Consider the following 15005-nt stretch of genomic DNA (forward strand, 5'->3'; position numbering starts at 1 on the left):
TAGTTTTCTTTTCATGATGAATAAATAATCTTCGAAACTATATATTTATTATTTTGTTGATTTTTGCTAGCTGTTAAGTGTGGATCCGAATCGTAGGATTTCATCTGTAGCTCAAATGAAAAGTCATCCTCTTTTCCGGAAAACGGATTTCGAAGCTATCCATAATTGCGAAGTGGCGCCATCTTTTATTCCAAATGTAAGTGAGAATTCAAAATATAGAACTTTATGAACTTCTATAGACAAAGATCGAAATTTTAATATATACGGTCGAATTTGGTTAACTCGAATTCCAAAGTCACTGGGAAAAAGTTCGAATTATCCAGTTAATCTATCCTGGATCTGTAAAATGACTTCAAAATGCAACTTAATCATCAAAATTCACAAAGGATAATACAGTCGAATCCCGTTTTAACGAACACTTTTCTAATCCTTCAAATAAGTTTACGTAAGAAAAATGCAAACACCTGGAATTCCTTTATAACAAAATTTCATTATAACGAAGTGATTTCTTCGGTCTCTTAGTTCGTTATAACGGGATTTGACTGTAATTCTCAATTATTAAAATTTTATCATCAGTTACGAAATTCAGCGGCAGCTTAAGCGAGGGTGCAAAGGGTGCAGTGCCCCGGGCGGCAGCCTAGACTTTTGTTTAGACACATAAGATTTTAAAATTTTTTTATAATAAAAATTCACAAAATACCACGCGCTGTCACTCTTTTTTAGTTTCTGCCCTGGAAACCCTGGAGGAAGAGATATCCGCTATCCGCACATAGTAAAACAGGAGGGGGATAGAAAAAATGGCCGGAGGGGTTCTGAAATATAAGGGTGTGATGATGATCCCTACGCAGAAGAGGGTGTAGCGAGTTGAATACCCGGTTCGTCCTTGGTAGAAACTTTCCTGACAGGAGTACAACAGAAACGGCGACATAACCACAGAAAAAGATTGCTATCGCAGGGAGTCCCACACCGAGAGATTAGCACACCAACCTCTCGTAAGTATAAAAAAGGCTGCGGTTCGAAATCGGCAATATATTGTAGGTCCCGGTCTAATTAGCCCTCGTGTGCAGAAAATGACCATGGTGGGAGAAAAATGATCAAATGATCTGGTTGCAATCCCAGCCAAATGTAATGCATTAAAAAATAATTTCTTCTTCAAATTATTCCTTCACAAATCTATTCATAGTTTGAATTTCACAAATGAAACATTTGTTCCAAATTTTCTTCAATTATTATTTTGGCAAAATAGACAATTTGCCACATGAGGTCGCGGAAAAAATTGGAAAAAAATTGCCCATGTCCCAAGCTTTATGAGCAGTATGAGTGTTTCAAAAGACAGTATAGTGATAACCAAGGCCTGGATGTTGTTGACTTAAATAATCCTGAAAAATGACCATAAAGAATGTCCCGTAAACTCGAAAAATTTCCCAAAATCTCGAAAAAAGTCATAAAAATTCGAAAAGACGCCTTAAAAACTAAAAAAAAAAATTCCCCAAAAATGACAAAAAAAGCTACTGAAATAAAAAAAAATTTCTTCAGAAACTAAACCAGTCATTGTATTAACTGGAGGTCAAAGAGAAAAAAATTCTTATGGTATCTATTGAAAATCACATTCATTCTCAACATTAGATGTCATGAAATTTCTGAAAAGACAGGATAAATTTCTCTCAACATCAACAGATGTTATTGGGGATATTTGGAGCGAGAGATCTGATCTACTCACGGTGTTAAATTCTCTTCAATTTCAGACGTTCCTGTAAAGACATTAAGACATCAAAAAATTATATATATATATATATATATATAGTCTTCCTTTTCCCGCCATTATTTTTCACATTTGGTGGTAGCAAATTGGCCAACCCCACTTTGAACATACTAACTTAATAGATAGCATCAATAAGATGCATACTTTTCTGCAAGGACTGAAGGATGGGAAACCCCCAGAAAGCTGACGATTAATCTTATTTACACCATTAGTTCTTCAATATTCCCAAAGCAAAACAAATCTTAAGAAATATTACTGCATGCACCATTCTTACGGATCAAAATCATTCAACAAAAATTTGCAAATTTCAAAATTCCCCCAATTTCAATATTTTCGAATTTACGAAATTACCCATTTCAAATTTACCTAAGTACAAAATTTGAGTTTTCAAAAGAAAATTGACAAATATCAACTTATGTTAATCAATAAATCAATATCATTTATATCACTCACAATCTAGTTCAAATAGTCGTGGAATCTGTTTAGTAAAATCTGATTTGATTCGGTGAATTTTCAGCTTCTCACAGCCGGCTCGCGCAAAGCGGCGACATGCTATACAAATGAATGGAGCGTTTCACCATTCTGATTGTTCCGGTCGCCACCTATTGCCCGCGGAATCAGAAACCCCAAGAAATGTTTTCCGTTAATCGTCAGAAAATTTAAAACTAAAAACATTTGAAATTCGCGTTTTTAACCAATCAGTAACGATGCCGATTTTCAGAATCGGAAACAGGCGTACACACTATGTTCGTGTCCTTAGGCCCATACGCAGGTACAGGCTCTTCGAACGAGGGGGCGTTCCACCTACACCTATGCCTATAATACACATTTTTTGGGCGAAGGGCGGTCGTCCCCTCCACCCTCCCCAAGTCCACCTATGGTTAGGTCTGCGCCATAGTCCTCCAGGTGATCAGAAATTAGAAAAAATCGAAAAGAACGACATATTAAAAGAAAATACTCAAAATTCTTGAAAAGAGACTGTCAGTACCCTTCATTTCTCCAATTTCAAGCGTGCTTTTCCCAAAGGTCGATACTGGTTATGGCCCTGCTCACAGGCGTACGCAGAAGGATTTTCTCAAAAGAGGGGGAATCAAATAATTTTTTTTCTGAAGGGAGGGGGTTTACATTATTTTCTGCAAAATAGCACTATGATCTAGATTCAGTAGCTCTTTTGCGTACGCCAATGGCCTTGCATACTAGAGGTAAATAGTACCGATATGTGTCGATCGATGTCAGAAGAAACTGTTCGGGACGATTTTTTACTACTTTTTTAACCCCTTTATGTACATTTTTGGCATATACATTTAGATTCACCACTATACACTGGAGTCAAAACAACTGTCAAAGCAATAGATAGAGCGTGAGTGATGAAACGGCGCCAAAGAAAGCAAAGGCTGTTTTGTCTGCTGGAAAAGCGATGGCCACAATTTTTGGAGATTTTCAAGGTAAAATCTACACAGACTATTTCAAGAAGTGTCGAACAATAATAAAACAACATTGTTCAATACTTTGGGGAAATTTGAATAACAGTTGCAGGTAAAACGGCCAAGATTGACGCATAAAAACGACCTATTTCACTAATGCAATGCTCTCACAGATCCACCATTGCGATGGCCACATTGTGAGAATTAGGGGTTTTTTGCGGCAATCTCTCTCAACCACTGATTTTCACAGATTTGGCCCCATGTGTGACTTTTTCCTATTCCTAAAATTTGAAAGTTTGGCTTAGTGGAAATTTTTTTCATCACTGGAAAAGACCATCGCAGCTATAAATGACTACTTTCAGGGGTCAGAGAAAACGTAATTTCTTGACGGGATAAAGAAATTTGAAAATCATTGGAGAAAAGTTTGTGGAGCTCGAAAAGGACAATTTTGAAAAATAAAATGGAATTTGTCCAAAAATAATTTTAAACACTTTTTTTCACCTTACTTATCAAACGACCTTCGTATGCTTAAGTATACGCTTCTTTTATTATCAGTCGCAAACTTTTGTTAGCATGTGCTCTTTTTTTTTCGTTAATAAAATTTTTCTTCGAAATAAACAATTTCTCTCTCTTTTTTTCCCGAAATAGAATTAGAACAAATCTAATTTCCTCAGCGTTTTCTCCGTTTTATTACATTTACTCTTGTCCGTTAGAGTAAAATGATATCGAAAAATATATTTACAACAGAAATAAGTCCTTGAACTCTCGTGTGGAACAGTTTTCTACTCACATTCTAGGAACGAACGTTTAGAGAAGCCGTGGGTATGTATGTATGTACTGTATTATATATAGGTACATGTTCTCTCCATCTTTGTTCATAATACTGTTTATTCAAGAATAACTGGTGATATACGTCTTGCTTGGTATAGCGCAATGAATAATGGATACGCTGTGATCGATCCGCTGACATTTCCGAAACGAAAACCGGAACTTAGGCAATCTCGTCACGTCCTGTTAGGGATGGGAGGGTGTCTGATGCAAAAAACACCCGAAAAAAATACTTTGCAAACAATATATAACTTTAGATGAACAAAAACTTTACAAGGTAACTAATATAAGTTTTTCCAGTCTAGATCAGTGGTTGCAAACCTGTTGTACGCAAACCCCTGGGGTAAGTGAAAGCCAATTCAGAGGTACGCGCATAAGCGGGAACAGATCTAAAAATTTGCACGATGATGATGTCAATATGTCAATACGTATGTACAGAGCCGCAACTAGGGGGGTGCAGGCGGGTCTGGTGCCCCGGGCGCTGTACTAGAGGTGACTCAAATTTCACTCTTTAATCTCTCCTTCAGTCTTATGAGGGGGCGCCAAAATGCATGCTTACCCCGGCTGACCAAGCATCAAGTTGCGGCCCTGCGTATGTAAGCACGTATAGTAGATATACCGCACACATCTCTGATGTTGAGAGGATGGCAGTGTCTCCGCCATGGCCCCCACATCTCCGTCCGTGGGTGCGTGCATAAATAATCAGAAACGCCGGAAAAAAAGGGAAAAGTAATAAACTCTAAATCATTAGGCTTCGCAATCTTACTAATTATTTCTAGGAGTGCGCATACCTACTAGCTTTTTCTAGTAACACTCAAGCCTAGGATGGCCAGATGAGGTACCTGTAAAACCGAGACAAATCCCGGAATTTGTTATTATAAGGGTGTTCAAAAGTGAAACAAAGCCTGTAACGTCTGGAATATTTGTCATTTGACCACGAGATGGCAGCATAAATGAGATAGCGATGTGACGAAACTTTTACATCATTAGTTATCATTTTATTCTTCATCGTATCATCTTTCACATTTAGAATCTCATTCTAGAGCTTTTTTCACTCTGCTGTCGCTTCTGCATTCATACTTCTCCGGCTTCAAAACCTTTTTTTAACAACAATGAAAACCTGACTATTCTCTGGTGCAAGAGAAATTCCCATCACCGGCAATTAATGCGATGATCAAGTGAAATAATATTTGAAAGTATAACTGTGTGAGTATATATAAAAAGCAAATATATAAATAACTGAGAAATAATAAATTCTGGCCAAGCTTTCACAATCCTCGGACGATTGTGCCGGGGTAATCGAGCTTCCTATGCGTGTCTTAGGGTGATAAAGCTTCCTACTTATGTCTAGGGATACTCAAAGTCCGTCTCTCACTCAAATCTAATTACCCACAAGCTTCTTTCGCAGGATTTTCTCAGCGTCTAGGCAAACCTCCTGTGCATGTTAAGGGTGCCGTAAGCATCTACGTATTTTCAGGACTACCCAATACTCTCTACCCAAGGCTACCTCAAAGTCTACTAGCATGTCTAGGAATACACGACGCACGCTTCTTACGCATGTCTAAGGATACGCTTTATATGCAATTCAACCTCTTACGCATGTCTAGAGACGCACGCTTCATGCTTCTTTTCGCATTTCTATTGGTAAACAAGCCTCCTACGCATTTCTGGGAAGTGCACACAACGCCGCAGGCATTTCTAAGGGTACGCATGCTTTTAACGCATTTCCAAGTGGTATTCAAAGCATGAATCATGAATAGTTGGGAACCACAGTTTTCTAGAGGCATAAAACAGAAACCCGAACTTTGAAATAAGTACCTTAAGCGTATATATAAAGTTCATAAGTTAAAAGGGTTTTTGCCCAACTCAGATTTAATCAGACATCAATTTTCGTTAATGGTAAAAAATTTTCTTTAGATTCCATCAACAATTGTACATATTGCAACCTTTTGGTTTTTGAGTATTGGAATCATGTAATTTTTCACTGCCCTTTTCATTCTAATCCCAGATCCAAATATTTATACAAATACAAATACAACGCCACAACAGGCAAATTGCCCAACGAGGTGGCTGACTTAAGAACATCATGGATCCCCGAGCACTTTTTTGGAGGCCCTACCTACTACTGCTACACCACACATGCAACCCCCCCGCGGAACCCCCCAATGAATCGGTACATGCGGGAATGTGCGTGTACGTGTAGTGCAACCTGACGTAAAGTTTGTTTCTGTGTAATGCTTGTTATGTGTAGTGCTGTCATCTGCCCCCAGTTTTTCTAAGTGTTATGGTTGAATGATTTACCGTTGTAGGACTGTTGCTCTCTGTGGCGAGACTTTTTAACGGGGAGATCGGCTCGCATTTGCGCCTTGAAGTTGGGAACCACAGAAAACCAACTTCAGCCGACCACCACTGTGGGGTTCGAACCCGGATCCTCGCATCACGAGTCCGGCACTATAACCACTCGACCACCACAGCGGCCTCCACAGCGGCCATTTAAACCTCTCTTCAGGTCCCGTTGATATAGTTCAATTAATTTCGATCACTGATAACGTATACTCAATATATCTATTTATTTTGTCGTGCATTCGCCTACGCTCGCTCTGTTTGGACTGAATTCCATATATTTCTATTGTTATTAATTATTTTTCTTTTATTACTTGCTTTTTGTCCGCTTAATATGTATGTTACCTATTATTATTTGTCGGTATATTATGATCATGTTTATTCTGTGTGCTTATCATTCATTCATTTTTTCTCCCCTGCCTTATATTAATCGTTCTGACACTAACATATGTGCTTTATTATATTCCCAATGCATTGTACATTTTGTAAATATGTCTGTAAAAAGTAGCAACAACGAATTGCCACTCATTGAAGGACCTACCTGGTCAAATCAATAAAAATTATTTATTATTTATATATAAAGTTCATATTTATACAGTTCATATTTCTACTGTTATTCAAACTGACGTAATATCGTCACCAGTTGAAAAATCGACAGAAACATTATTTTGTTATTATTTATATGATAGAAATGTACGTTTTATATTGCCATGCTTATAGAATTTGAGCTCTGTTTCAGAAACGAGAATTATTTAAATTATTGATTGATTTGTGATATCTCTCTTTAGAAGAACCAGTTGAACTGTGATCCCACTTTTGAGCTTGAAGAAATGATTATCGAAGCAAAACCTTTGCATAAAAAGAAAAAAAGATTATCTAAAAGACAAAGTCGAAGAAGTAGTAGTTTGAACGTTGAGGTAAAAAAACCAAATACTCTGTTTTCGAATACAGAAAAGAAAGTCATTCATTCTCACTTCAGATTTAATAAAATATTCAAATACGAACTATCGTACTCAAGGTAGGAATCTAATTAAAAACATTGCAGTATTTCAAAAATATTTTATTAACATTACACAGTACAGTCGAGTCTCGATAATTCGAGGTAAACGGAACCGAGACTTACTCGGATTATCGTACAAACAATAGAAAACAACTTTCGGGGGGGGGGGGCCTCCCTATATTTATTTTATGGTAAATATACCGTATATAGAGTGGTGTAGTAAAACTTGAAAAAAATACCAAGTCCATCCTTGGGCCATCGGGCTGGTTGGCCCATCCTTGGGCCATCATCTGTTGAAATTGTTTTTACTGGGTTTCTTTGGACCTACGTATTCGTACTTACTCTTACCTTTTTAGTTCTTGTTTCATTGGCTTAATTCACTGAATTTGGGCTTCCAAGATCCATCTCTCCTTTGCAACTAGACCTGACACCAGTACCGGGGAACCCGATATAAAAAGATATGATTTTTTACACTATAAATTTACTATAGAGGGGCCCGTAAAAAATTCTGTATGGAGCCTAACGAAGACCCCAGCGTAGGGATTAAGACTAGGCTGAGAATGAACCCCCATCATCTGGTAAAAAGTCCTCCTCAAATTAAAATTTTTAGCATTCGTAGGAAAAATGAAATAAAACGTGTTTTTTGCTAAAAACAGAAAGAATAAGGTTCTGAAAAGAAGCATTTGGGCAAAATCCAGCACCTCGTATTATATACGGAACCTCGAACTTTCGAGACTACTGTATATCTACAGTCGACGCTCGTTTTTACGAACTCGTACGGACTTCATAATTAGTTCATAAAATCGAGAGTTCGTAAATGGGAGAGACAATAAAAAAATGCGGGAAATGGAAAATGAGTAAATCGCTGACTTTCGTTGATGATTTAAAAAAAAACTTTTATTTTCATTTGTAACATTTTAGTAAATACAGGGTGGGCAAAAAATCCGTAGTAACTTTAAAAATTTATAAAAACCGGAAAAATAACCGAAATAAAAAACGGTTTGCAGGGTTAGCATCGCTAGGTCACGGGAATTTTTTTTAAGACAGGCAAAAATAACTCAAGAAACAGCCGATAGGTGACGCTAACGTACACGAGTCAAAGAAAAGATACGCAAATAACGAACAGAATTCCTCCAAATCGTTTATTACAGCAGCATGTGTTCCACATGACCACCAGCACAGAGGATAACACATTGCAGGCGAGTCGCAAATTTAGCAACGGCAGAGTCCACATACTCGTAGCAGTTCCACCTATCGGCTGTTTTTTGAGTTATTTTTCCCTGTCTTAAAAAAATTCCCGTGACCTAGCGATGCTAACCCTGCAAACCGTTTTTTATTTCGGTTACTTTTCCGGTTTTTATGAATTTTTAAAGTTTCTACGGACTTTTTGCCCACCCTGTATAAAATTCCTTGAAATTGATGTAGAGTAACATATCACGCGCGCGAATCTCGCTTCTCTGAAATATTTTAGGGAAGGTGGAACGCCACTGTAATCACATGCCGCAGAAACGATTTTCTGCTGATCTTTGATTAGAGTACTCCATGTACTTTTTGGCAATTTCTGTATTTGTAAGAGAGTTGGCACATTAATTTCTCTCAAAATCTTTTTTTTCATCTACTCTCAAGCACAATCTTTCCCGCATTGCGAAGAGGAAAGCAGACGATCAGTAGTTAGCAGAAGTAGAGTTTAATCGACTCTCGACTCAGATATGGTCTGATCAATAAGCTAATGCAACGGTTCTCTACATGGGGCCATATAGTCCCCTTGCGGACCTGGAATATTCTAAAGGGACACGGGTGAAAATCAGATGAAAGGGAACGAAGGACAAGTGGAGGGGGGGGGGGGCAAAGAGAGCTGTGAAAAAATTAAGCTTTCAAGTGAAATATGGTAGAAAATACAACTATTTTTTTTTAAGACTCCATTAGAGCCGTCCATAGAACCAGGTCTATCTTAACCCCTGGGTCTATGTGGACATGACCCGGGGCTTCATATCTATAATAGGAGGAGGGGCAGTACGATGAGATCTGATACTACGATTTTCAAACATAAGCTGTTACGTCCAGCTATATGAATGGGGCTCCAAAACATTGTTTTTCCCTGAAACCTATGATATTGAGACGAAAATGCATAAGAAACCCACAAGAAGGAAGCTCACCGAAGTCTAAGCCAGTGAAGCAGCGGAACCAGGATGATGTGTCTGGAGGGTCGATTTATTGTGCAGGATCGTTGGATCATCCCGTATTTTACGCAGACCTATTTTTCCCATGTAACTCGTGTCTTGGGAGGGATGATTACCCATTTTTTGGATCCGTTCCTAGCCCAGGGAGATTGATCTTATTCATAAAAATTTCGTTCATAATAAATTTATTTTTGATGAAACTATATTCGATAAGTAGATAGTATCTCACTCTTCGATGAGGAGGGGGGGCGCTGGACAGGACAGAGGACGGGGGCGAGAGAAGAAAATATGGTCCAAAGGGAGCCATATACTGAAAGATTTTAAGAAACACTGAGCTAATGTAACATACCATTTCTCAAACCACCGGTTTATCCAATCATGATGTGCAAAGAGTGAATTACATTATCAGCTCGTCTGCAGTTCATAGTCATTCCCGCCAACAGCCGAACCCTCCTTCCTGTCACTTGTTAGCGAAAAACCTGCATGTTGGTGATGACAAATTAATGAACTCTCTACCCCCTTTATGCCATTTTCTGGCATTTTACATAAAATTGCTTTGTTTTATGTGTTTTATCAATGAAATGAAACATTAAGCCCGAATATCAGCATCTCTTGCTATAGAAAGGATCGAACTATAGTACCTTCCCTTTGAACTTAATGCTAACAAAGCGTTTTTTAGCTCTCCTATAAAATCAAGTGTTTCGACTTGTTCCTTTTGCTCTGAGATACAGATATACTTATACAGGTGGTCGGCTGAAGTTGGTTTTCTGTGGTTTCCAACTTCAAGGCGTGAATGTGAGCCGATCTCCCCGTTAAAAAGTCTCGCCACAGAGAGCAACAGACCTACAACGTAACAAATATTCAATCATTACACTTCACTCACAATTTGAAATATAGATGGCAGCACTGAAATATCAAGCACAACACTAGCTACATACTCAGACTGTTAGGTGCACTCACTTTGTTCCAGACTCTGCCACGAAGCTGGGCTGGAAAAGATCTCGACAACGGGATAAGTCCGCTGGCAGAGCCCCTGGCGTTCATTAAGATATACTTGTACACAAGGTGTTTTTAAACTCATTGAACGAACTTTGAGGAATAGCAGTACTCACTGAGAAACAAGTGCAATATTAGCCGAGGTATTTTTGAATTCAAAATCATTGATAATGATAATAAAAAAAACATATATTAAGGTGTAAACTTGAGGAAAAAACAGCGCGGAAATTCAAAAGATTCTTCAAATGTAAAATTTATTGAAACTTGTTTTAAATTCTCAGATTCCCCCATAACTTTAAAATTACAAATATCTCAGCTAAACAAAGTGCAATCACTTTGAAACGTGGAAGTTTTATTGTTGATCTCAGGCCGTAACTATGATTTTTTTTTCATCTTGCCGCCCGAGGCAAACATGATTTTGCCGCCCCACCAATTCAAAATTCGATAATTTTACATCTATGTATTCACCTAAAATTTGCGGCCCCCTATATTTTGCCACCCGGGGCAACTGCCCCTCTAGTTCCGACCCTGGGTGGTCTCAATAGAGATAGGTAAAAACTGTTTTATTCAGATCTCGGTTACACACATATGACGCCTAGTAAAATAAGTGACATATCTAAAATAGGCTTTTTATTGAAATACTTTTTCTAGATGAAAATATTTTTCTATAATCAACGGTTCGCGAGTTATTTGAGCTGAAACGGATTGAATTTTTCACTCTGTATGTGCCGTTTATATTATGTGGAAAGGAAAGCCAAAAGAGAGAGACCGGACGAAATGTTAATACAATGTCTTCTGTCGAATCAAGGTAGTGGCAGATGAAGTAATTGATAATATCCTCCTAAATGTTCGTGGTGACTTGTAAGCATGCTGCCGAAAAAAAGATTTTCGGTCTGATATTACTTCCGCCAGGAGCAGCGTGCAAATCAAATACTCGCTCGCTTATGATAAATATTGAGGAATGAAAACTATTTTCAAATTTGAATGAATTTTGGAAAAAATATGCTCTCTAGTAAAGTATTCACGTGCTAGATGCAAATTGCAAATCAAACTTAGTATTAATGGCCTCCATTTTCGCCACATCTCGGACATGACGTAAAAATTGGCGATACCTACAGATTGCTATTGAGAAGACAATAATGATAGATAATGAATCTCGTTTTTAACGTCACCGATATAATATGTTTTAGCACTGTTGCTTTCGTTTTTGTGGTGGTTTTCAAATTAGTTCTTAGATTCTTAAGCTCAATATACGGATGAGATTTTTGTCTGCTTCTCCTTTTCATCCTATGGCAATAAATGCAAAATTTTTGACTATTCAGTTCAATCCATTGAGCATAGGAACATCAGTAGAATTTCTAAAAGCTTTCGATCCCAATTGATATTGGGATTGCATTCTTTGAGAAAAAATACTTGTTTTTTTAAGATTTTCGCCACCCCTCAAAATTTGTCCCATGAGTCACCTTGTATAATCAAAAGTATTCTTTATTATTCTGGTTTTTATGTATTTAATCTCAGAACGAAATAATATAATTGTTGTTTTCTGTTACATAAGTTTTGATAAAATTCGGGTTAAATTGAAAAAATAATTAATAACCAAGTTGTCACAAATAAAATTATATGCTATAATAAATGGCTAATTTTATTTTTACGAAACTTCTCTAGTTTTTGATGACCTAAGAAGAAGTATGGACATTCTTCTACCAATTCGTAATAACTAGATAATAGTTCTAAAAGCGTCTTAATAAAACAAGCCTATACAAATAACAGTCATTTATTTTATTCTTTACAGGTTTTTGAAAAGATTTACGAAACCCGTTTCTCAGCTTTTGTTAACTTTTTTTTTCTTTGAATTCCTTGGTTATTGGAAGATTCCCATTGATGCGATATTAAAGAATCGTTGCCCAGAAACTTATTTTTACGGAATTTCTATTGCAAATATCTATAAAAAAATTTATGCATTGCCGTTTCATATTTTTTTACGAAAATATTATCGCAGATATTTAACCAGTTACTCTCCTTCTGACCCTGTTTCTGATTAGGGTCAACCAAGAATTCCAAAAAATCAAGTAAACATTTTTTTTTTTTTGCACTTGCATAAGGGGAGAAAACCTCTTTTCTTTCCGATATATATATAAAGTATTTAAGTGTACTTAATTACTTTAATTTGTTTTCCATGTTGTTTTTGAAGAAATTGAATTCATTATGAAAATTTATCAAAGGTGAAATGAATAAAAAAGATAGGGAACCCCGAATCCCCTCATAAAATCGTAAGTTCAACGCTATAACAAATTCATCGACTTTTTTTTTGAGTCTCTTTACGAACGTCCACTCCAACTAGATGCATTTACAATTACCTTTCATGAAATATTCTTATAGTTTGACCGTTTTACATTTGTCGTAGGAAGCGGAATCTTTGCAGAAGTGCCTGGATGTAATTGAAGAAAACTTCATAATATACAACAGAGAAAAGTAAGCGTTCAATTTATTTGCATTTATAGTTCGAAAGTCACAAGATCGTAGAATCTTCTTAGTTGGTTCTTTCAAAAATTGTGAGAAAGTTCTGTATCTAATTACGAAGTAAATAATTAATAATTTGCTATTCGTTATAATCGAACTGTTTGGTATATTCAACGATACTCTATTTAATCAATGACATTGAAGGGTTTCATAAACATGCAAATTTAGTCCTTGATTTAATAATATTGTGAATAATTTACATTTTTTTAATATGAAATCTTTTGCATTCGAGGTATTTTATTTTGTTTATCATTTCAGAGAGATAGAATTGAATCCCGAAAAGAAAGATGATATGGATACCAAAGATATCACACGTTCAGCCGTTTCTTAAAATTGAGCCATTATTTTTTTTTTTCAAAAGTTGATTTCAGTAAGAATCAAACAATAAATAAAACAAAAAGTGTACACGACAACTACGATGTAAATTGCAATAAATTTCGCTGTGCTTCCTATTGAGCTAATGTTGTACAATTATGCTTTCCAATAATAAAATATTTGATGTTCATATATGAATGTTCTTTTAATTAAATGAATCGAGAATTTTTTCAAACTATTCTGAAGAAAAAATCCAATTATGAAGTTTGAAATCAATTATACTTTGTGATCTTATGAATCAGAATAAACTTAATTTCTAATTTTGAAAAAAATCACGCAGTGTTAACCAATGTCAATGAAGTAAATATCGCTAAGTATGTTATCGAAATGATTTAACTTCTGACAAAATTTCATGTGGGCTTACTTAAAGCGAGTTTTTTTCCGATATCATTTTTTTTTTCAAAAATGAACAAAACTGCATAAAATTATTGGTTAACCATCCATAGTTACTGAAAACATTCGATTATGTACTACCCCTGGAAACTGTGAGACCAATGTTTTCTCATAAATCATTCTCGTCAAAGTATTCTTCAATAGTTGTATGGATAAAAAGAAAGGAAAAGCCATTTATTTAGTTTAAAAGGGAGAGAAAGGGTTTACATGTAATAGTTCCAAAGCAAAATTTAATTTTATGGTTGAAAGGATTACATTTTCAGTAGAAGAGTTCCAATGAAACGAAATATTTCATTTTCCTAGGTGATTATTATCTCATGGGAAACATGCGAGTTTATATCTATTTCAGTTAATTTGAAGCAAAATCTATTTTTGTTCTCTCTTTTGTTTATTATTCGCAGTAGTAATTTATTTCAGCAAATTGTTTTATCGGCTAAACTTCAGCGCGTTAAAAACAATGCATCTCATTATTAAGTATTCATTATTCTCGATTGTGAGGTTCTGTTTTATTTCGCCATTAGTTCTGAGTGAGAATCTGCATAACTTTCTCAATGGAGCATTCGAAGGAAGTAATATTTTTCCCATCGTTTCAATGATTAAACTTATGGGAACCATCACAAACTTTTATATGAGAATATACGTAACAACATTAGCACACAATAGAATTAAAACGCTTTTTTTTAGTTTTCAGTCGTCATATATTCAGGTAGAATAAATATTTATTTACAAATCAGAAAACTTGAATTAACCAAAACTGGAAATTTTTGTTTAATGTTATGATTTTATTTTACCAAATTATAATTAGATATTCATTTTCAATCAAAAAATACTTCGAAAGTATCGTTAAGAGCGTTATTTGTTTTTTACTTTAAGTGAAAGTTATCGATATTTTATATATCACCACATTATATTATTCCGCTATCGATATTTGGAATTTATCGCATTTGGAATTATTGAAACTAGTTACCGTATTCTCCCGCATTGCCCGGCATGCCGCAAAAATCTGAGGATACCAACTTTTTGAATGTTGGAATCCCTTCCATTTCCGGCATACCGAAAAAAGCGAGGCTCAATAAGGAATACAGAATATGTTGAAAGGATATAAATTATTTTAAGTACGCACTTAATTAATAAGCAAATCAAAATTATTGGTTTTTCACTGTAGCAAACATATTTTTTCCAAG

The 15005-nt window shown here is 35.9% G+C and overlaps 1 protein-coding gene across 3 annotated transcripts in view; it reads left to right on the top strand.

The window, feature by feature from the left end:
• The window catches only part of LOC149080697 (serine/threonine-protein kinase 32C-like), a 135443-nt gene extending 121886 nt beyond the window's left edge, over positions 1 to 13557 (top strand). For 2 of the 3 annotated variants that reach the window (XM_089239913.1, XM_089239911.1), the window contains exons 9-12: positions 71 to 196; positions 7146 to 7274; positions 12938 to 13005; positions 13312 to 13557. In XM_089239913.1, coding sequence (XP_089096039.1) covers positions 71 to 196; positions 7146 to 7274; positions 12938 to 13005; positions 13312 to 13384 — 396 coding nt within the window. In that variant the 3' untranslated portion in view covers positions 13385 to 13557. The remainder of the gene's footprint in view (positions 1 to 70; positions 197 to 7145; positions 7275 to 12937; positions 13006 to 13311) is intronic. The other variant, XM_089239912.1, reaches the window with a different exon arrangement.
• Positions 13558 to 15005: the final 1448 nt, after the last annotated feature.

The sequence above is a fragment of the Pholcus phalangioides genome, unplaced genomic scaffold, assembly GCF_987345545.1.
Source record: "Pholcus phalangioides strain wild (caught in Gottingen) unplaced genomic scaffold, Ppha-v1.0 ptg000011l_1, whole genome shotgun sequence".
In the NCBI taxonomy this organism is placed as follows: Eukaryota; Metazoa; Arthropoda; class Arachnida; order Araneae; family Pholcidae; genus Pholcus; species Pholcus phalangioides.